This window comes from Patella vulgata, chromosome 6, assembly GCF_932274485.2.
Source record: "Patella vulgata chromosome 6, xgPatVulg1.2, whole genome shotgun sequence".
Lineage (NCBI taxonomy): Eukaryota > Metazoa > Mollusca > Gastropoda > Patellidae > Patella > Patella vulgata.
The window spans coordinates 66,977,431-67,001,469 of NC_065884.2; the positions used below are offsets into that span (position 1 = coordinate 66,977,431).

The following is a 24,039-nucleotide window of genomic DNA, read 5'->3' on the forward strand; positions in this document are numbered from 1 at the left end:
ACTTCTAAATCTGTTGTTTTTTCTCATTTTCTCCTTATATATTGGTGATTTTTTGTTAATAACTAAAACAAGAAACAGAACCTTGAGGCCCTAATGATCTCAGGACATGACTATTGCACAATGACGCGGCCCTAAATTCCCATCAGGAAGTGTTTATCTCCTATAATTCTTTGATCAGTGAATTACATGTATGTATATCTCGGGATTTTGTTTGAGCGTTTCTGGCAGATAAACAATAAACAGCGAGTAAAACATGTTCGAAATATTTTGTTGAGTGGCTAAAATATCAGAAGTGTGGCAATCTCTAATGGAATATAATTAGAGCGAATACAAAACGTTCCTCTCTAAACATCCAACCTCGTGGGTTTTCTCCTGGTCCTTCGGTTTCCTCCCACTGCTAAAGACTCTACACGCAAGCGAATTATTGAAATAAAATTGAACCATGTGTTACTCCCGAAATGACCTAGTTTGTATCAAGTGGACGTTAAACCCTATTTCTCTCTCTGTTTCTTTCTTCTGGAAACAGGTCAGTTTGGATTTCCAATAATTTGGTAGCGGTAATTCTGATATTATTTTGATTATGATGTTCAATTTAAAGGAGCTAAACCTCTAATTCAATATTTCCTATAATATTCAAACCAAAATGAGATTTGTTTTAAATTCAATATCAATCACTTTATATACCTTCACATTACATTAAAGTAGCTAAGTCTCTAATTCAATATCGTCCAAATTCTTTGACATTGAAAACACAAATTATATGTCAATTTAAATCAACATTGATGTTATAATCTTACCGGAAACAGATGGGCTTCTGATATCCAATATTTAAGACAAAATAAACATTTTGCCATTGGTACACGAATCGTATACCATAATGCTTTTCAGCGTCATTTGTAACAAAATTTTATGTTATTTCGATAATTCGCCTGCGCGTAGGGGTATTTAGCAGTGGATCGACACAATAAGAAGTGCACTACATGTATTTTCACTGGGTAGTGGGTGCCCCTGAGGGTATAGCTTCGGGTTTTTTTTATTATTCTTAATTTATCATAGATTTTACAAAGGAAAAATAAATAATATTTTGACTTCATATTAGACAGAAATTATAAAATTGTCACTCCAGTCAATCTCCATCAAGATGTTAAAGAAATGATTTTAGCGTGATAGCTAGTTATAAAGCTGGAGAATGCATCGATTAACACTCGATAATCAATTAGTGGTCTTATCCCGGATTTTATTTTTCGAGTTGTCTTTCCTTGATATTAGAGACGAACAAGTTTGGAATGAGAAATTTCATTGGATGCTAATAGGATTATAACCCAATGAGATCTCATTTTATACACGCATTGATCACGTGGTGATTTGTTGACATCATGGCTGAAAATGTGCGAATTCCATGAATATTATATTTCAAAGTCAGGTATTTAGATTTTGTTTTTGATTTCAATATTGCATTGGACAGACTACGGGTAGCATATATCGAATGTTGAATTTTTAAATAAATGCGGATTCTGGAAGAAGTCAATGGACATCTTTCGTTGCATGTCGATGTTGTTGAAGAAGTCAACTAGTCAAGCAACCGTGCGCCAGTTTGATTTAGACTACTGTCTGATTCATCGTAAATTTTAAACGGATTTCTTCGATTATGAACAAACTACTTAACGTTGGTTATTATAAACTTACCTGTGTGTTTGTAATGAACTCCCGTTCGATAAAATCCATTGCACAACTAATTATCACAACGATGAAAACAAGTTCTCTCTTGAAAAATTGAAACATCACAAACTTTTCCCAGAGAAAAATACCAACATGGAAGATGGTTACGTCACTCTGCGGAGGATATCATTTCGTATTAGGGGTGACAGCATAGGAAATTCAAGTACAATTACGACAAGAATCCATGACCACTCGGACCAAAGACCACTCGGTTCAAGACCAGTCGGACCAACTGATAGACCACTCAGCCCAAACAAATAGACTACTCGGACCATACAAAAAGACTATTCGGACCCAACAGAAAGACGACTCGGACCAATAATAAAATGTTGTTTTAATAAATTGATAATTGCGTTTGTTTTAATATAATTACTGGAACCAATAATAAAGTGTTATTTTAATAAATTGATAATTGTGTTTATTTTAATATGACTACTCGAACCAATAATAAAGTGTTATTTGAATAAATTGATAATTGTGTGTGTTTTAATATGACTACTCGAACTAATAATAACGTGTCGTTTGAATAAATTGATAATTGTATTCCAAATCGCAAAATATCGAGAACCACACTTGTAGTCACGTTTAAAAAGGGGCATATAAACGTCCGGTCTTCGTATTATTATGTGCTGTTTATATTAACGCATCAAGGGCGGATAACTTGAAAACGTGTCTCCACCCCCCCCCCCCATATATAGTAATCCAGGGGTTAGTGGGGTAGAACGGAATGAAACCACTGGGGATACCGCGAATGTGGAAAAAGTAAAATTAGGCTATCAGACAAGAACAGTATACCCGTATATGTAGAAACTGTCAAAAGTCTGGACATACCGAGTCTCATTGCAAGAGTAAAGAAAAATTAGATTGATATTTCTTTTTGGCACCATTATTAATTAATTTTAAAACTAATCGTTGATTTATTTTCCGTACACAAAATTGAACCAAACAACTCTAAATATAAGAATTCCGTATAAGAATTATTTGCTTCTTTGTATTGTGATTTAATAATAAATAAATAGCATATTGTCTATCCTTATAATATAATTTAATTGGTCCGACTGGTCTTGTTTTGGTCCGGCTGGTCTTAGTCCGAGTAGTCTTTGGGCCGAGTGGTCTGGATACCTACGACAATTGGCATTGAGTTTGAGCGTTCGCACACATAACTACCCGCATTCCTGTATTTAGTTACCGTCTTTTACATTCTAGTAAAATCTCTGCAAATTTTATAGCTTTACTTTTTGAAATATTTTGTTCTAATTATTTGATTAGCGAATCGGATGGGATTATTTACTTTTGAACACGCATGCCGCACAAACACAACTATACATTCGTTTTACGGGCTTTATCACACTTCGGTCAAAACTGTCGAATCGAGAATTAATGTTCCGCTTCTTACGGGGTCATACGGGCTTAGTAGCATTATATACCCACCCGGGCACCCAATACGGCAATAGACACGCTGAGGGCTGCCGCAACACGCTTAAAGATGTTACTGAAGCGGTTATTATTCGATCGAAAGAATGCGTATAAAATTAAAAATACACTCAGAGAATTCGGAGGTAAGCTTCATGATCCTTGTTAAATTATTTATAACATAAAGAAGATAGGATATTTATAGTTTATTCATGACTTTATTTTTACGAGTATCCGTGCAATCAGTGATATTTTGATTGTGAAGAAAATTTGATAGACTGGCGATCAATGGTTTCCATATAAATCTCCTATGTAATTGCCTTCAATTGATATTTTTCGTCGCCCAAACCCATATACGATCAAAATGATCGCGCTGTCAAACTATCTTTCAATGTTAACCAACCCCCGCAACAGGTACATTGGATTCGACCATTACGTCACGAAGACATTGTTGACATCGACTCTGTCGAAATTACAAGTAAATTTTCAAATTTTTCAAGAGAGAAATTGTTTTCATCGTTGTGATAATTAGTTGTGCAATGGATTTTATCGAACGGGAGTTCATTACAAACACACAGGTAAGTTTATAATAACCAAAGTTAAGTAGTTTGTTCATATTCGAAGAAATCCGTTTAAAATTTACGATGAATCAGACAGTAGAGTAAGTTGGTTCGATATTTGTCTTTGTTCCATGACCATATTTTGTATAAATATATCTTCATTGCACTATGGTTGTCATTCTTTGCTTGATAAAGACGGGAGAACCCTTGTTGAAACGTCGCTGAAATAAACTCTTCAAGTAACTTGTATTCCATATAATTGTGTCCTGTGTTATTCTCATCCTGTTACTAAAAGTGCAACTTAAACATGTACTACATGTATGTACTATGTAGACCTACAGGACAGGTATACTGCAAACGCTGGTGTAAATGAATTGAACGATTTTGCCTGAGGAAATGAAGTGAACACATTAACAGCTGTTGCAGATACTGCACAATGGCAAGGTTTAATTATGACATAATCAATCAATTAGCCAGAAAATGTTGTAGGCCTAATTGTTGCCCGTTACAGAGCAATAACAACTTCTGCTATTAAAGCATTCGCAAGTTTTTACAAAATAAGCAAGGGACATAATTATAGAAGTAATTAATGGAAATTATGATCTTTGATAGGCTTCTTTGTTTCATTAATTAATTAGTTTATTTGGAGAATTAAGAGAATCAAACAAACTGAATGTTCAAGGATATACATTTCTATGGTGAACAGTCTTTTCTTAGCATGGCTTGGATTATACTCTCACTTGCTATCAATCTCTCATAGTCCCTATAAGTGACCACACAGGATTTGAGTTTTGGAATAGATGACCGATTTAGATTTTAATAAGGCCACGGTTAATAAATTGTTTGTTTCTCATGACCTGTATTACATAAGGTAATGAATAATTATTTCAGTAGTAATTTATGTCATTGTTGTTCTTGCACAAAACGGCAACTTTTATAGCCAGTGAAAATTTGGGACAAAGCTCATTCTTGAATATTAATAAACATAGACTACATGTACATGTATGTACAGTGCACATAATTAATAACTGCATTACATTCAAACTTAAATCATGTTGAAGTGAACTATCGGTAATTGTTTTTTTATCATTAATCTTCAATTACAAATGTGAATATGCATTAAGAAAAGTCATTCCCGGAATTGAAATCGTTTGTATGTTCTTAATTTTAATTACAATGAAATTACAATTAAGAAGGTGCTCTAAGAAAAGTCATCATTTAAATAGATTGTATTTCCTTGATTTTATAATTACAAATGTGAATATGCTCTAAGAAAAGGAGGGTTGTATGGCCGAATGGTTAGTGTGTGTGGGCTGTATCATAAGGTCTGTCATTGAGTCAACTTGCGTTTTTTCCGATTCCCCTGTTGTACGTGACAAGGAGTAGAGTCGTTTGTCCAACCTCGTGGGTTTTCTCTGGGTCCTCCAGTTTCCTCCTACTGCTAAAGACCCTACGTGCAAGCCAATCGTTGAAATAAAAGTGAACCATATGTTAGTCCCGAAATGACCTAACTTGTGTCGAGTGGACGTTATACCCCATTTCTCTCTCTCTAAGAAAAGTCATCATTGAAATAGTTTATTTTCTCGATTTTAATTTTTCTGAGTTTCACCATTTTCATTTGTTTAAGGTGTGAATGTAAATATCAGAATATTTGAAATTATAACAAAATGGAGAAATATGAAATTCTACAGAAACTAGGTACAGGAGCCTGTGGTGCTGTTTATTTGGCCAAAGATAAAGAAAGCAAAAGGTAAAAAATATGAGATAATCTTTTTGTCTCCGCACTGGTGAGATTAGGGAACCACGTTGGCAGAGAAAGTTCTTCATGATTTGGGGTGTGGTGTGGGACAGAGGGGCTGACATGGGGCAACGTACATGTATAGTCGTTTGGATGGGATGAAAACCCGAGGTCCAGTGTACACATCGGCATGCATGTAATTGTAAAAGAACCATCATCAATTGGAATTCAATATAAGAGTAAGCCTTAAAGCCGCTGTCCAGACCAAATTTCCCACAAAGCGCACTGCAAAGTGTATGCCTGTCTTTATTAGCCCAATCGATGCAGAAATGCAGGACGCTAAACACCATTTCATTTCATTTCAATTCTTATATAGACAACACTAACAAAATGGTATACATGTAGTTACGTGAATTCATGATACTTTACTTTACATAAAAGCATGATATGTTAATTTAATTTGCAAAGTTTCTGTGGGTTATCAAAATGAACAGCTGTCTAAATTTCAAAGTAGAAGCCTTGGAATATTCTGAGGTTGAAAGTGTTATTCAGGCAAAATATTTTATGTCTAGCTAGTGTAATAAATTTTCTCAAATTATATTACAAACAAATTACGGTATTAATTAAACATGCATTATGCAAGAGCTAAATCTGCCTATTGCAGGTCTTTCTTTAGGCCTTAAATGTTATATAAATTATTAATTGGATATAATCAACTCTCTAGATCATTGGATAGTCTAGATATTCAATAGATTTAAATACAATTTGCGGATGATGATTTAACATGAAAATGGATAATCAAGACTTTGTTTATTATCGTAATAATGGTAGCAATGACAATCAAGTCTACAGTGTAATTATATATCGGGGATATCTCAGAATAAAGTATTTTGACTGAAATTTTCAACATATTCCCTTTTCTTTATCTATTTTTTAACTATTATAGCGACAACTGTCAGCTCTTTATCTAATCTTACATAATGCCAAATTAAGGCTTAATTTGAAAACAAAAGATCTTTATAATTAGTGGCTTTTATTCTTTATTTTATTTCAGACAATTTGCATTGAAGAAAATAGAATTAGATGACAAGAAGAAAGTTCGAACAAAAGAACATGTTTTAAAGGAAGCCAGGTATGTCTACATGCAGAATTGTAACTTATTCAAATAGAGAGAGTGAGAGAGAAATGGGGTGTAACGTCCACTTGACACAAACTAGGTCATTTTGGGACTAATATATGGTTCAATTTTACTGAACCATATGTTAGTCCTGAAATGACCTAGTTTGTGTGGAGTGGAAGTTAAACCCCATTTCGCTCTCTCTTTCATTTCAGATCCATTTTTGCCTCTCGATATTTTGATATTTTAAGATCCAAAGAATAGAGGAAAACACCCTTTAAATAATATTTATATTTTCAGCATATTAGAACAATTAAAGCATCCACATATTGTTGGTTTTCAAGAATCCTTTTTAGAAGGCAATGACCAATTTCTTATAATACTACAGGTAGGTGAATGAAATGAAAAGGTGTTTAATGTTCTACTGTTCTGCCCTGACTGGGCTAATGAATGACGAGCATACACCATACAGTGTGCTATGAGGAAAATTTTGCTCGGACCGTGGCGCTACAGCATACTCTTATATCGAATTCCAACTTCTAAGGGTTCTTTTACATGTATACCAATGTGTACACGGGACCTCGGTTGTTGTCCTATCAAAACAACTATACATTGTCTCTTACCAGAGAGAGAGAGAGAGAAATGGGGTTTAACGTCCACTCGACAAAGAACTAGGTCATTTTGGAACTAACACATGGTTCAATTTTATTTCAATAATTCGCTTGCGCGTATGGGTCTTTAGCAGTGGGAGGACACCGGAGGACCTGGAGAAAACCCACGAGGTTGGACAGGCGACCCTACTCCTTGTCATGTACAAGGGAATTTGTTTTTATACTGTATGATGTTTATTGCTATTTAAACATACATATTATGCAAGAGCTAAATCTGCCCATTGCAGGTCTCTCTTTGGGCCTGAAATATTATCTAAATTATTAATTAGACATTAATCAACTCTCGATGTTATCGCTAGCAATCGATATTGACTGGATTAGGATCTGATCTGCTGCTCTTCACTTATTCATGATTAATCAAGAAATGGATAATCAAGACTATGTATTTTATTGTACTGACTTTACTAATGATGATTGCTAAATTCCCGGTTCAGAGCGGATCAATTTGACTGAAATTTTCAGCAAATTCCCTTTACATTATCTAGTTTTTAACTATTGTAGTAAGAACTGCCAGCTCTTATCTTATCTCCCATAATGTATCTTTAATAGATGGTCGTATGTAATTTCAGGATTATTGTGATGATGGAACAATTCAGGATAAAATACAAGATGCTGAGCGTGTGAGAATTAAATTATATAATCACTGTAAATATTGCTGATCTTCAGCAATTTCATTTCCTTGACTTAAAGATGGTTTATCTTGTAGATTTTGTGGTCCTCCTGCATTTACTAATAGTGATGTACAGACAGGGTGGTTACGCAGGGCCAGCTACATTCAAGAGCTAATTCTGTCTATTGCAGGTCTTTATTTAGGCTTCAAAATTTATATAAACTATTATATAGACATTTATTCACATGACAAGCCCATAATCAACCCTCTAAGACATCGATGGCCGAGAATTAAATGGATTAGAACACTAGTAAGATTTAAGAATTTAACGATAAAATGGATAATCAAGACTTAATTTTGATTGTTAGTAATGTTGTGATAATAGACAGTCTATGCTACATCTTCAAACAGTCATTACTTCGTTCAGAATAAAGTATCTATACCAATGTCCAAAAGAAAGTATACATACTAAAAAAAGTTTTGTTTAAATTTTAAAAAATGTGATAAAACTACACTGAACATGTCTCGTGCGTCCAAAATCAATATTTCTAAGAAAATAAATGGCAAAACAAATGGACATTGTACCAAAATACTGCATACAATGGAAAAACGACTTTGTTTGAAGCAGGACAAAATGCAGTGTATACTTTCTTTTGGACATTAGTATATATTCGAACTTTTATATCAAGAACAACCGGCTCTTTATCTAAATCTTACATAAAGCATCTTTAAGTACATAGTTGTTTTTTTTTGCTTCATTTAACATCTTGGATTGTGTTTATTTTCTAGATAATATTTATATTATATTTTTCAGATAAATTCTTCCTTTGAAGAAAAACAAATAATGGAGGTAAAACCTCGTTTGGAAGTTTTTTAAAATAATCCCATTTGATTTCTTGATTTTATGCCATGCGGCTATTTAATGTGGGGCCAATCTCATTAAATCACAGATCCTATTTCGTTTTGTTTTTTATAGTTCAAAATTTAGTTTTACTTGTCTTCACAACACTAGGATCTGGAAGAGTTGTTATATAACTGGCTTTCTGGTTGATGTGAGGAATTGATGTGAGAACTGCCAACTCGTTATCTCATCTCCCATAATGTATCTTTAAACGTTATGTATTATTTATTCTAGTGGTTTATACAGATTGTAATGGCCGTCCAGTATATTCATTCCAAGAAAGTTTTACATCGAGATTTAAAAACAGAGAATGTTTTTCTAACCAAGAAAAATGTTGTTAAAATTGGTAAGTTACAATTCACAGCAATACTGTCAAACATGTGGAATGTACAATGGTGGAATACTACTGACAAAATTATGCAGGTTACTCACATGGCTATATGAAATGAAATGTTGGTTTTAGGTCATACTTTTCTGCACCGACTGCGATAATGAAGATGGATATGAGTGAAATTTTGCCCGAACAGTGATTCCAGTTGTCAGAGGTTCTTTTACGTATGGGGGGTTGTATGGCCGAATGATTAGCATGTGTGCGTTTTATCATAAGGTCTGTCATTGAGTCAACTGGCATGGTTATGATTACCTGGTTGTACGTGACAAAGAGTAGAGTAGCCTGTCCAACCTCGTAGGTTGTTTCCTCCCACTGCTAAAGACTCCTATGCGCAAGCGAATTATTGAAAAATTATTGAACCATATGTTAGTTCCGAAATGACCTAGTTTGTGTCAAGTGGGGGTTAAACCCCCTCTCTCTCTCTTTCTCTCTCTCTCTCTCTCATTGATATAAGTAATGTTTGTATGTATATTGATATATGTATATTGTATGTTTCAGGAGATTTTGGTATATCTAAGAGATTAGATAATACTATTGATGTGGCTAAAACTGTTGTGGGTACACCGTCCTATTTAAGTCCTGAACTCTGTCAAGATATACCTTATAACTCGAAATCAGATATCTGGGTTAGCATTTAATGTATTTTCTATTTTATTGGGGTTTTTGGTTTTGTTTTGTTTTGTTGCCCTGTCAAATTTATAATGAATAGGGTAAATATAAATGCTGTTGTCCGAGCAGGGTTGGGGGGTTGGATGGCCGAATGGTTAGCACGTGCACGCTGCGTGTTGTATCATAAGGCCTGTCATTGAGTCAACTGGTGTGGTTTCGAATCCTTGGTTGTACGTGACAAGGAATAGGGTCGCCTGTCCAACCTCGTGGGTTTTCTCCGGGTCCTCCGGTTTCCTCCCACTGCTAAAGACCCCTACGCGCAAGCGAATTATTAAAATAAAATTAAACCATATGTTATATCCCGAAATGTCCTAGTTTGTGTCGAGTGGACGTTAAACCCCATTTCTCTCTCTCTCTCTCCAGGCAGGGTTATCCCCCTCACATGAAATCATGACAGAACTGCAATCGAGTGGCAATCAATTGAGTCTAGAGGTGGTGTGAGTGGAATCCTGAATATGTTTCCACTGTCATGGTTGTTTGAGATTTGTTCTTATGCTTTGTAGCCTGAAAACCCTTTTGGGATTAAGAGAATTTATTTCCAGAACAATCAATCGAGTATCCCCGATAGGATTGAAAATCACCATATGTTAGTCTTAAAGTGACACATGTATTGTGTTGACTGGACTTGTTGTTTTTATTTCAGGCAGTGGGCTGTGTATTATATGAGTTATGTGCCCTTCGTCGTCCATTTGATGCCAATAGTTTACTTAGTTTATTCTTTAAGATAATAAAAGCAGAATTCGAGGTAAGGCAACAGAAACGTAACCACAGATTATTTCAGCCATTGGACTGGTTGGATTGAGACCCCAGATAAGGGGCTGTGAAGTATAAAAGATAAAATGCAAAAGCTGGCTTTGTCTAAAATTTAAAAGTTGTTAATTTATTGGCTACTTATTAATGATGATAATATTGTTTTGTAGTTTTAGCCTTTGAACATGATTGGCCTGAAATCTGGGTGTGACGTTGTAGTGCTCACACTACAAGCGGCTGGTAATCTCACACTGACTAACAATTGTTAGTACGTTGTAGTGCTTCACCTTTTTTTATCTCCAAATGTTAAACGTCTTAGTCCCGGAAACCCAATTGGGCCAATACAAAGCAAACGACCAATGTGCCCATATTAGTATGGGCGCCCCATAAAGCCAGGTGACATTGGTTGGGCTGCCCCCTTGCCCCACCCCTGCTGGCTACGGGCCTGAAATGCCATTGAAACAATTTATGACAAGAAATGTAGACTCCACTTATAATACAGATCTACACCTTTTATTATAAGATACATAAATACGTTAAATATTTCAGCCAATACCATCTATGTATAATACAGATCTACACAGTTTAGTTAATAGTTTATTACAGAAATCACCAGAGGAACGGCCCAGGTCAGTTGGAATTTTGATGTCATGATATTAGATTCATTTCTAGTTTCAAATTGGAAAGGTGTTTTAATGTGTTAATTTCTCTGAACAAATGGAAAATAATGATGTCCGACATACGTCATGAAGTGTGTTATGAGGGCAATTTTGGATAGACATTGGCCTTACGTCTGAGACTAGAAGCACCAACAAAATTTCAAAGAATTTAGAAATCTCAGAGATTTGAGTGGGAATGTGGCTGCCCTGCTTCACTTTGTTTTACATTTGTAGTCTGACGTGGTGTGAACTGTAAATCATAAGGTCTATCAAAAAGTCAAGTGGTGACCCCAATTTACTGGGTTTTCTCCAGTTTCCTCCCACTGCTAAACCCCATACCAGGGTTCTTTATCCATTTTGAAACGAACCGGCCAGAATTGGGTCAAATGAGCTTCCCATAGGTACTGGGTTTTAAAATTTTAAGCTTCCATTCCCTTTAATATAACCAGACTTCAACAAAAATAAGCGATTTATTGAAATAAATTGAACAATAATTTAGTCTTGAAATTACCTAGTTTGTGTTGAGGGATGTCAGACCCCATTTCTCTCTCTTTTACATTTCCTTTTGAAAACCTTAGTATTGGATATTTTAACGGTTTGGATTTTTTATCATGAAAAAATGTATATTTTCAGTGCCAGTGCCATACTAAACTTGCCATTTATAAAACAACACTTAGCTGGATTTATCGAAGAGAAAGAAACCCTCCTTCAACAGAAAGTTCTAAAAGATAACTCTAGTAGTAAACAGTCTCCAGTCGTCCAGTCTTCTGCTATTAAACTAGCCAAACACAGGTTAGTCTTGGTTGTCCAGTACTGTTGTTACGATATTAAACAATCTATGCTACATTTTCCAACACTCATAACTTCGCTCAGAATCAAAGTAATTTGACTGAAATTTTGAATATATTCATTTTTCATTATCTATTTTTGAGCTATTATAGCAAGAACGTCCAGCCCTTTATCTAAATCTTACATAATGTATCTTTAAAGTATTCAACTTGTTTGTTTCTAGTGATCAGAGTCCCAGTCCTAGAATCAGACGAAAACAGAACTTCCTGTCACCAGGAGATCTGCTGGTTACTTCTCAAAGTATTAAATGTGATCCAAGTCCAAATTCAGACCAGTTGAAGCCCGACAGAAGTCCGAAGAGAGAAGCTGGAGAGGAACTTGATTATTCTGATGATTTTGATGAATCGTCAGATTCTGAAATAGAAGAAGGTAAATAAACCTAGAAAACATTTTGAGTAAAGTCTGTATCATTACAGGTCCTTGACAGTACAGCACAGTGGATGCCTACAAGAAAGAGAAATGGGGTTTAGTGTACACTCGACACAAACTGTGTCATTTTGGGACTAAAACATAGTTCAATTTTATTTCAATAATTCACTTGCACGTAGGGGTCTTTAGCAATGGGAGGAACCGGAGGACCCAGAAAAAACCTACCAGGTTGGACAGGCGGCCGTCCCTCTCTCTCTCTCACTTTCTCTCACTCTCTTATTACAGAAGCTCCACATTTTAGGTTGGAGAAGTATGATATACAGATAGAGATGTATAGTCCTATATTCTCTAGACCACACCTTGGGACATATGAAAAAAATAGCGGCACCCCTGGCTACATATGTATCAAAAATATTTGAATATTGCAAAATAAAAAACATGGCAAGTCATAGACGGCATACAACCGTAGACACAGACTAGTCATAGACACATAGAACACTGGTTGAGAATCACTGCTCTAGACAGACTAAAAACAATGTTTTTTGTTACTTTTAGATATTGTAAATATAGAAGATGAAGATACAACAATAGAACCATCCGTTGAATATGCTGATGATTTCGAGGAGTATGATCCCAGCGAGGTAAGACCCGCGTAGAATGAAATGAAATGGAATGGAGTTTAACGTCCTACTCTTCTGTTCCAACTGGGCTAGTGAAGACGGGACCTGACTAAAATGTTTTAATATTAAAACTGACTAACCCACTTCACATGACCACCAATCTGATTAAAACACAGATCCTATTTCGTTTCCTTTTTTATAATTCAAATTTCGTTTTATTTGTCTTGACTACACTAGGATCTGAACGAGTTGTTATATAATCCGCGTTCTGGTTGTACGGAGGGATTAGACACTGAAACGGTCTGTTATGGTGAGTTCTTGGCGTGTGATGCACGTGCTAACCATTCGGCCATCCGACATGTGTGTGTTGCATCTTATGGTCTGTCATTGATTGAGTCAAGTACCCGCTTGTACATGTCAAGGAGTGACAACTCATCTGTTTTCCTTGGGTCCCCCAGTTTCTTCACACTAATTATCGAAATAAAATTAAATGACCTAGTTTGTGTGAGTGGACATTAAATCCCATTTCTCTCTCTCTCTCTCTCTCTCTCTCTCTCTCTCTCTCCCTCTCTCTCTCTCAATTACAAAATGACATGGAAACAATTTAAGTTAGAGATATAACATGTCCAGAAATTATTTTCAATTTTTTTTTTTTTTGTAAACTGTTTCTAGGATTTAGATGAAATTGTGAACCAAGCGAAAGAAGCCCAGGATCTACAGCCTGTTGATGATTATTTTGAAGAAAGTTTTAACACAAAAATTGCTGCATTTTCCCAGACGCAAATAATAAAAAGGTAAAGAGAACATTTCTTCCACGCTGCAGTGTTGTGGTGTTGTACAACCCTGCTAACCAAAAATAGACATTGTGATGACCCCAAATTATTAGTACATATTGTCACAAGTTGATGCAATTTGGACAATTGGGCATAGACTTTCTAATTACGATAAATAATCTAGATCACCGGCAATGTTCATTACTTGGCCCAGTATGTCATATTGTTTTGCAGTGTGAAGTAGTCCTATTAGGGAAGAAGGCTAGAACTATCCTCAAAGAATTGGCATCCATAAACATCTAGTTTAACAGAATGTCAGTCTTGACTGTTTCAAATTGATGGAATTGCAATTGTTTAGCATGGAATTAAGCCCTGTCACACTTCTTCAAGTCCCGAAAACCGATGTGGTATGAACAGAATCGTGATGAAATCAACCATTTCAGCCCTGTTGATTGGGTGGAGATGGTGTCATATTGCCTTTTCGCCCAAAATGTTCATATTTACTTGATTGACACATTTCGGGGCATAGAGAGAATACAATTTCAGAATGTTCAGTTGAGTTATCTCCGCCTTGGTGCCTCTGCCTGCAATGCTAAATTGAAAGTAGAAAGCAAACCTATAAATGTTTGGAAATAAGCTTATGTACCAATTAGTGATATTTTATTTGGTTATTTTAGACATTATTTAGATGCTATTAAAAAGGAAGGAGATATGTCACAAGTACAGAAACTGGTTCAGGATGGAACTTTACCTAAAAGTTTATTTGGGTAGGCAATTCATAAACTGTTTTATTTAACTCGTTAAGTGTGTAGGTCGTTATATAACGTCCTGGACAACTGCCACTCACTGTGTGTAGGGCGTAATATAACGCCTTGGAGGTATTTTCCCAAACCTATTCTTAGAACATAGCACATAGTTCTTTGTCACTTCGTCAAATTAATTACACAATAGGGGGTAGTTAACGTTTTAAAAACGTCACTTAACGGGTAAACCTAAATTTAAAAAAAAAAAAAAATTCTGGAAATACAGTGGAATCTGTCACTTCCGACATTGTACAGGATCGTTAAAATATGCTGGAATAAACAGCATGACGGAATACTCAATACCGGAAGTATTATTGTACTGTTGAATACCGGCAGTATAATCTTCTTTTGTTGTATATCGATGTTGTATTTAGTGGCAAAAATTTATTATTTACGTTGCTATAACGTTCGCATTACGAACGGTCAGGTAATGCTCAAAAAAAAAAAAAATGGTTTCATCACAATAACAGACGGCATGAGCATGCGGAATTCTTCAACAGTACCGAGATCAACACAAGCTTCGCCACTAACTTTAAAGACTCGTGCGCAGCAAGCCTCGGCAGATTACGGCAGCATAGATTCGTAGAATTTTAGGAGGTGTGCGGAATGTTTAAAGGCTTTGATGTTAAAATCATTTTGTTGATATCAAGGAAATCTCATCGATAATTTATTGATGATTACATGTCAAGTCTTCTGTAGGTTAACACGCACGGATTGAAGGCCGGATTATACAATGTTAATTCAATGCAAATCGTTTGACAGGAACGCTGATTGATGTCGGAATTTGTAATATTCAAAATACGGATTACTCAAAACTTTTTTGGTTGAAGTAATAAGGAAATAAATCGAGAATTAAAAATTATGATGAATTTCACAGAATACCGTAGTATTCAGATGTCGGATGTGACAGTGTCCTCTGTATGATGTATTTGTGTTGAATATTAAAATGTTTTATCTATATTAATAAAATCAAAGTGTGTATGTTCACCCACCGAGCTTCGTTTCCACGCTCCACTCCCACATGTGTGCTATCTAATTAACCAGCATAACCCTATGAATATTTTAGGCCATCCAATTTGGGCCCCGGGCAAGTAATACGCAGGCTCACTAGCCTGGCGGTCGCGGGTTTGATCCTGGTGTTGACCGAGAAAGTTCATTGGTATTTTCCGACTTGGTTTCCCCTTGTCAATGACATGGACAGCTGTCTAGTCATTCGGATGCATTAAAAAAACCGAAGTCCCATGTACACATTGGTGTGCACGTAAAAGATCCCTTGGCAGTTGGAATTCGATATATTTGTAGGCTGTAGCGCTGTTGTCCAGGCACAATTTCACTCATAGTAGGATAATCTTTCAGAGGCATTTAGTAACTGGATAGAGCAATACACAAAAACACATACTTATGGAAAAACAGCTACTTAATTTATTTGGGCGATGTTTCGAAGAGTATTCTCTTAACGTTACTGTATTAACTTGATAACTTTGAGAGAATACAGAGGCGGATTCAAACACACCAGTCTGGGAAATAGCTCTTGGAATGGCTACAGAGGCAAGGAAATGAAGGATAATTTTCTTGGGACCCCCCCCCCCCTCAGCGGCGTGCCCCGTCTCCGCGGTCAATGCCTTCATTTTGCAGCCGCCGCCCCTTTTCAAAATTCCTAGATCCGCCCCTGGAATACTCTTCGAAACATAGCCCAAATAAATTAAGTAGCTGTTTTTCCATAAGTATGTGTCATAGGATGTTAAACCTGATTCAATGTCATTTTATTGATTGATGAGTGTGGGGATCACGTGGCTAAGTGGGTAAGACGCTAGCTCGCTAGCCTGGAGGTCGGGTGTTCGATCCCTGCATTGGCCGAGAAAGTTCATCCAGATTTTCCGGCGTGGTTCTCCCTTGTCAGTGATGCAGGACGGAGGGGCTGACAAGGAAAGCTGTCTAGTCGTTCGGATGGGACGAAAAACCGAGGTCCCGTGTACACATTGGCGTGCACGTAAAAGATCCCTTGGCAGTTGGAATTCGATATAAGAGTAGGCCGTAGTGCCGCTGTCCGGGCAAAATTTCCCTCATAGCACACTGTATGGCGTATGCCCGTCTTCATTAGCCCAGGTTAGGAGCAGAACAGTAGGACGTTAAACCCCATTTCATTTCATTTCATTTCATTTGATTGATGAGTGATTGTTCTTGTTATTATTACAAAGTAAATATGCTAGTTATGTTTTATATTATTTAATAGGTTAGATTTACAGTGTACCAGTGATAGAGGTGAACTGTGTTATTTAACCAGCGATGATTTAACAGATGTTTTATAATTTAAACAAATTTACAGTGTAACTGCTGATATATCCGGACCAATCATATATCCGTCCATTCAGTTAGCTGTACCTCCATTTCTCAAGTCATCTAACTGGACATTCAGTACCGTAATTAATTCATCCATCTGTCTGGCAGAACAGCCTGATAGCTGTCGGCTATGCCGCTATTATTAATTAATTCATCTATCTGTCTAACAGACTAGCCAGATTGCTGGGGTAACTCCCCCCATTTATCAGTGCTTCATCATTGTATTCATATCAACCATTCACCTGTTCATTATTTCATTAAAGATACACTATGTAAGATTTAGATAAAGAGCTGACAATTCTTGTTATAATAGTTCAAAAAAAGATAACGAAAAGTGATTATTCTGGGCAAAGTTATGAGCATTTGACTGTTTGAAAAGATTTAGCGCATTATCATAGCACCGGGACTAGCATTTTTATCGTTAAAATTTTAAATCTTGTGGATATTTTAATCCATTTAAATCTCTGCCATCCGATGATGTAGAGAGTTGATTATAGGCTTGTTATGTAAATAAACGTCTAATGAATACTTTATAATAGCATTTGAAGCCAAAAGAAAGACGTGCAATAGGCAGATTTAGCTCTTACATAATGCATCTTTAACTCAGTCACCCATTACCTCCAGCTTTTATTCATTGACCAAGTCATTTCTTTTATAATTTCATTCCATCATTTATTCATCAACTCATTCATGCATTCATTCTCTCATTAACTATTGTTCAATAATTATACAATAAACTTTCTAAAGAAATAATAGATAGTGAGAGTTATCTCCCTTGTTTATGAAACCTTGTTAACTCTCATCATTTTGCAATTTGATTATAAATGGAAAGGATGAGTCATATTCATTCTCATTAAGTTTTGATAATAATGTTTACAAGAAATCACAATTACCAACCAGGCTGCTGGTGGACGCATGTCTTGTTGCCTGCCAACCTATTTTTTTTTTGTTATAAATTTGTTATTTTCTACCTAAACATATAAAGTGGGGATCAACTGATATTTTTAAAAAATAAACCACGAAAATTGTAAAAGAATAAATGTATCTTTATTTTAAAATTTGTTAAATTGTTTTGTTGTTAAAGATTACTCACAATTTACACAAATTGACCACTGGATGTCCATAATAAAATTGATATAGTGTGTTTTGGATATGGTTTGTTTTCATGAATTAATAACAATATTATTACTCTGTAAACATTAAAACTGAGATTATTAACTAATTAGCATTAATTGCTTTTTTTTTCAATAGAGGTCTGTGATACATAACGTGTGAGCATTAATTAATTTTATACAGATCCTTTCTAATAATTTGCTAATATGTGTTCCTAATAGTTTAACAATTTTCCTGGACGGTGCTCTTGGCCTATTTTAGCTAACTACTACGCTGACAGTGGTGCCGGATGGACAGGCCTGGAAATAACGCTTTTTGATGTACCTGACAAAATGTCAGGCACTAATGAAATAGTACCTGACATTTTGAACTTAGTGCCGGACATGTATTAATAATATCAATAGAAAAGACAAATCAGTGCTGGACAAAATGACAGCCATCAAAGGTTTTGTGCCTGACAAAGCCTGAATCTGTGCCTGACATTGTCAGTGACAGGTGCCTTATTTCCAGGCTTGAGGATGGAGGGCCTGACAAGGACAGCTGTCTAGGTGTTTGGATGGGACAGAAAACCGAGGTCCTGTGTATACATTGGTATGCACATAAAACATCCCTTGGCAGTTGGAATTCGATATAAGAGTCGGCCACAGTGCCGCTGTCCTGACAAAATTTCTCTCATAGCACACTGTATAGCGTATGCCCGTCTTCATTAGCCCAGTTGGAGCAGAACAGTAGGACGTTAAATCCCATTTCATTTCATTTCCTGAATTTCCTTCCATTGGGCCTGCTATAGATTGTATTGTAGTTTTTTTTAATCAAAATGATAATTATAGGCTAGATGTATTATTATAGTGTTCATGTTTTTTACAATCTGATTAAAATACAGATCTATATTTCGTTTTGTTTTTTATATTTCGATGTCCTACATGAAGATCTGACCGGTTGTAGTAAAAGATTGCGTCTGGGGTCATATGAGCACCTTTTGACCCTTTGACGTTTTTCATACTTTCAATGACCTCACAGCCCTCACTACATGAAGATCTGACCGGTTGTACTGGAAGGGGGGGGGTTGGATGGCTGAATGGTTAGCGTGCGTGCGCTGTATCATTAAGTCTGTCATTGAGTCGACTGGCGTGGTTTCGAATCCCCTGTTGTACGTGGCAAGGAGTAGGGTCGCCTGTCCAACCTCGTGGGTTTTCTCCGGGTCCTCCGGTTTCCTCCCACTGCTAAAGACCCCTACGCGCAAGCGAATTATTGAAATAAAATTAAACCATATGTTAGTCCCGAAATGACCTGGTTTGTGTCGAGTGGACGTTAAACCCCATTTCTCTCTCTGTACTGGAAGGTCTCGTCGTGTAGTAAAGACGAAACGAAATTTTGAACTATGAAAAACGAAATGAAATAGGATATGTGTTTTAACCAGATCATGTTTTTTATTATCTACATTTTTTCTACTTGACATTTTTAAAATAAAGAATGCAATAAAAGTAGGTATATAGTGTTATGCATTAGTTGATTATATATTGAATAAATAATTTTTGACTAATTAAAGAGTTTGTTTCCTTCTGAAAAGTAATACTTTTCTTTGGGGGAAGGGGGGTGAGTCAAGTGATGTGGTTACAATTCCCCGCTTGTACACGACAAGGAGTAGGCTTGCCTTTCCGGCCCTCATGAGATTTCTCTGGGTCCTCAGGTTTCCTCCTACTGCTATAGACACAAACATGCAAGCAAATAATTGAAATACAATTGAACCATGTTAGTTCCGAAATTAACTAATTTGTGTTGAGTGGACATTTAACCCCATTTTATCCGCGGGTTCTCCGGTTTCCTCCCACTGCTAAAGACCCCTACGCGCAAGCGAATTATTGAAATAAAATTGAAATATAGGGCCTATAGTTAGTACAAAAATGTTTTTGTCGAGTGCACGTTAAACTCGTGGGTTTTCTCCGGGGCCTCTGGTTTCCTCCCACAGCGAAAGACCCCTACGCGCAAGCGAATTATGTAAATAAAATTAAAAACCAAATGTTAGTCCCGAAATGACCTAGTTTGTGTCGAGTGGACGTTAAACCCCATTTCTCTCTCTCTCTCTCTCCATTTCTCCCTGATCAACTAGGCATTGTTTTCTTATGATTGTAGCCTACTGTTACCAGAATGGTTGTGAATAATACACATGCAGGCTAAATAAATACATCTGAATGAAATCAGACATATTGAATGCATTCCACAAGATTTGCTTGGTAGTGGTAGCCTATAATATAATAAAAAGCAAAACGTCTCGCATTACCATTGAAAAACGTTCTTTATGGAGATTTTAAATTTTGGCGGGAAATCTAGCTCTAATTATCCAGACGGACAAGAACCAGGCCGGCATATCCAGTCCTAACACACAAAAGGCTTTAAAGTGTTGCTAAAAATAGCCTTGAACTATAAGCGGTATTCCCCAGGATTTTCACGAAATTTGTCTAAGGTACTAAACGTTCTGATCAGTCTGTGTCACGTTTTGAAGCTTTGATATTTCCTAAGCTCTTTATGATAAATCGAAGGAATGCTTAAAGCGCACAAATTTGTTTTGATTCGAACAAGTGTGATTCATATATGATATGCCATTCCCTAACGCTGTCTAACGGCTTTCCATATTTGGCAAATCGACAACCGTCTCTTGTGACGATAGAGGGCTCATATTTCGGGGATTTCCTATTGACAATTACTTGACTTTATCAAATATTGATAATAAACGTGTTTAAAAACAATCGGAAAATCGATTTATTAATTGAAATGACAGAACTGTATGGAATGTTATAACGGAAATATCAAATATTCTAGGAAGTTTGTGAAATACTATCGGCGGCTTTGAGTGCGAAGACTAGCTCTTGACCTAGCAGGCGGCTATTGGTTTTGTAGGTCGCGGGGAGCAGTTGACATAACTTGTTTGGCATAGCATCTGTCATTATAAAAGTTTATTTGGATTAGGCAGGTTCGAGGAGACTGACCAAGATGCCGGTCTTCCACACGAAGACGATAGAAAGTATTTTGGAACCTGTGGCTCAACAGGTAAGTCCAATTTCACAGCCATTATTAGTCAGTTTAGAACTGATCGTGCATGTAATGTAATGTACGCGCAGTGGGATATTGGTTTCACGGTGCATTTTAACTGATTAAATCCCTCAGTTCTAAGGTTTTCTGCGAATTGGAAGTCTTCAGTTCTAAAGACCTTCATCTCATATCAAGATTGGAATTGCAAACATAGTTTCAAAGAATTAATAATGAAATAAAGCACAAATACAAAACAAGTGTGTGTCGTAATATACATGTAGGCTACAACCGTGCATTATATGAGTTTGATAAGTTAATAAACATTTGTAGTTAATAGATTGTTTTGCATTAGGGATTGCCAAGAAATACCCTAAAGGTGGTAAGCCTACATACAAATATGCACACAGCAAAATAAGGATAGGCTAAAATTCACCAAAATCGATTAAATCGTCTAGTTATTTATAAATTATACCATGTTCATATATCTCAAGTAATATTCTCCGTGATATTATTATGAATTATACTCACTAGTAAATAAGACATATACGACTATTATGTGGTTGGGGGGGGGGGGGGGTAATAAGCTGTGTACATCTATATTGGTGTTTATAAATTATCGCCTAGCAGAAGTGTGTATTATAAAACATGGGTTATACAAATGTACCCACTGATGTATATTGGTGTATTATGTTATTTACTTGCAACATTGTGTATAATAAAACATCGTTATGTGTTTATCTAATGGAGAATACACACAGTAGACTGATTGATCTTTTCTAATTAACACATATTAATTTATATATACATGTGTATTACAAAACATGGGTTACATGTATATTTAATGGGGATTCAATATTATGCACAGCCCAAGAAGGTCCATGTTAACACATTGTGTATAATAAAACAGGGGTTACATGTATATATAATTGGAAATACACATTCAGTAGACTGATTGAAATTTTCTAATAAACACATTGTGTATTATAGAAATCTTCTTGGGTTAGTATATGCACTTTGAATACAGTGGAATACATGTGTACTGCACTGTAGACTGGTGTATATTTTTCTTTATTAAACCTTTTACCTTTAGGAGGAATAACTGCTTTAATGGATGTAAAGGGAATTTGCTGAAAATTTCAGTCAAAGTGATCCACTTTGAACTGAGATATTATTTGAATTTTAAGCCTAACCTCGATCATTTTTCTAAGATCGGTAGGATAAAAACATAGACTTGATTACCCAGTTTTGGATTTAATCATCAGTGAGCCTTGAGCAGCAGATTGGATTCAAATCCAGTAAATATAGCAGGCTAGCGATGACATCGAGAGTTGATTATGGTCTGGATAAGTTAATTAATGTCTAATTAAAAATTCAGATAACATTTTAGGCCTAAAGAAAGACCAATGAGATGTTTCTGAAAAAGATAGCATGATTTTTAACAGTTGATGCTTTTCAATAATTTAAAGTAATAAATTTTAAACATGCATTATGCAAGAGCAAAATCTGCTTATTACAAGTCTTTCTTTAGGCCTGAAATGTTATCTAAATTATCAATTAGACATTAATTAACTTATCCAGACCATAATAAACTCTCGATGTCAAGGCTAGCCTTCGATGTTGACTGGATTAGATTAGTATATGCCGCTAACGGCCATTGATAATTAAATCAGAAAAAGTGGATAATCGAGACTATGCTGTTTATATTAATGATTTTAGTAATGATGACCGAGACTACATGTATGCAAAAATTTCACCCGCTTCTTTCTCGGCTCATAGTGGATCAATTTGACTGAAATTTTCAGCAAATTACCTTTACACTATCTAGTTTTTAACTATTATAGCGAGAACTGCCATCTCTTTATCTAATCTCCCATAATGTATCTTTAATTTTAAACATTCTTCAAATCAATTATTAATTTAAAACATTCTTCAAATCAAGGATGTTTACTACATGCACTAAGAAGTTGGATTGGGAAGGAAATAGATAAACACGTTTTCCTGAAAGATAGTTGTATAATATTCATATTGATCAAACAAGATACTGGTCCGGTACATGTAGATCCTTTTTATACGCCCACATTTTCATGTGGACGTATATTGTCGCCGCCCTCTACATCCGCAGGGGGGTTGGATGGCCGAATGGTTAGCACGTGCGTGCTGTATCATAAGGCCTGTCATTGAGTCAACTGTCGTGGTTTCGAATCCCCGGTTGTACGTGACAAGGATTAGGGTAGCCTGTCCAACCTCGTGGGTTTTCCTCGGGTCCTCCGGTTTCCTCCCACTGCTAAAGATCCCTACGCGCAAGTGAATTATTGAAATAAAATTAAACCATATGTTAGTCCCGAAATGACTTAGTTTGTGTCGAGTGGACGTTAAACCCCATTTCTCTTTCTCTCTCTCTCTACATCCACGTGTCCGTACACATTTCGTTTGAGGACACTCTACAGGTCACAATTTTTATCTGATTTTGAAAAAACTTGAAATATAGGTCTGTCTCCTTTCGTTATTGGCATGTATCAGACCATAACTTTATGGATTATTGCCCCTGATTGTACGAAAAATCAAGTTTTTAGCTTGACACTCTAGAGGTCATAACTTTCATCTTATTTTGATGAAACTTGATATTTTGGCAGGGTTTTATATTGTTGTATATTATATTTAAGATGAAAAAGATTGTACACAAGTAGTGACTTATAATTACATATTGAAATGTTATTGATGCTAGCTGCAGACTGTTACATACATCTGGAGCTTTTCAAATAGTTAAACATAGCATCTGTTTCATGTTAATCAACCTTGATGATGTATGTACATAATATATTCTAGAATAAAATAAAAGTGTGAAAGGGAGTTTATCGTACCGTCCAAACAACTTGACACTGTTCATTGCCAGGCTCTCTGTCCTGTACCAGTGACAAGGGAAAACCATATTGAAAATTCCAGA

General features: G+C 35.9%; 2 protein-coding genes across 10 annotated transcripts in view; both read left to right on the plus strand.

Moving 5' to 3' along the window:
* Window positions 1–1,362: 1,362 nt before the first annotated feature.
* On the plus strand, window positions 1,363–19,602 carry LOC126824046 (uncharacterized). Its single transcript, XM_050553202.1, has 16 exons — window positions 1,363–1,423; window positions 5,320–5,442; window positions 6,485–6,562; window positions 6,848–6,935; window positions 7,788–7,838; window positions 8,643–8,678; window positions 8,964–9,075; window positions 9,619–9,746; window positions 10,433–10,534; window positions 11,089–11,168; window positions 11,832–11,990; window positions 12,211–12,416; window positions 12,972–13,057; window positions 13,709–13,830; window positions 14,487–14,576; window positions 16,846–19,602. The coding sequence occupies exons 2-16, from the start codon at window positions 5,360–5,362 to the stop codon at window positions 16,919–16,921; spliced, it is 1,497 nt and encodes a 498-aa protein (XP_050409159.1). The 5' UTR covers window positions 1,363–1,423; window positions 5,320–5,359; the 3' UTR covers window positions 16,922–19,602.
* A 1,251-nt stretch (window positions 19,603–20,853) lies between these two features.
* The window catches only part of LOC126824009 (vinculin), a 62,733-nt gene continuing 59,547 nt past the window's right edge, over window positions 20,854–24,039 (plus strand). For 2 of the 9 annotated variants that reach the window (XM_050553098.2, XM_050553097.2), the window contains exon 1: window positions 20,857–21,113. In XM_050553098.2, coding sequence (XP_050409055.1) covers window positions 21,057–21,113 — 57 coding nt within the window. In that variant the 5' untranslated portion in view covers window positions 20,857–21,056. Of the gene's footprint in view, window positions 21,114–24,039 lie in introns of all 9 variants that reach the window. The other 7 variants (XM_050553101.2, XM_050553100.2, XM_050553095.2 and 4 more) reach the window with 6 other exon arrangements.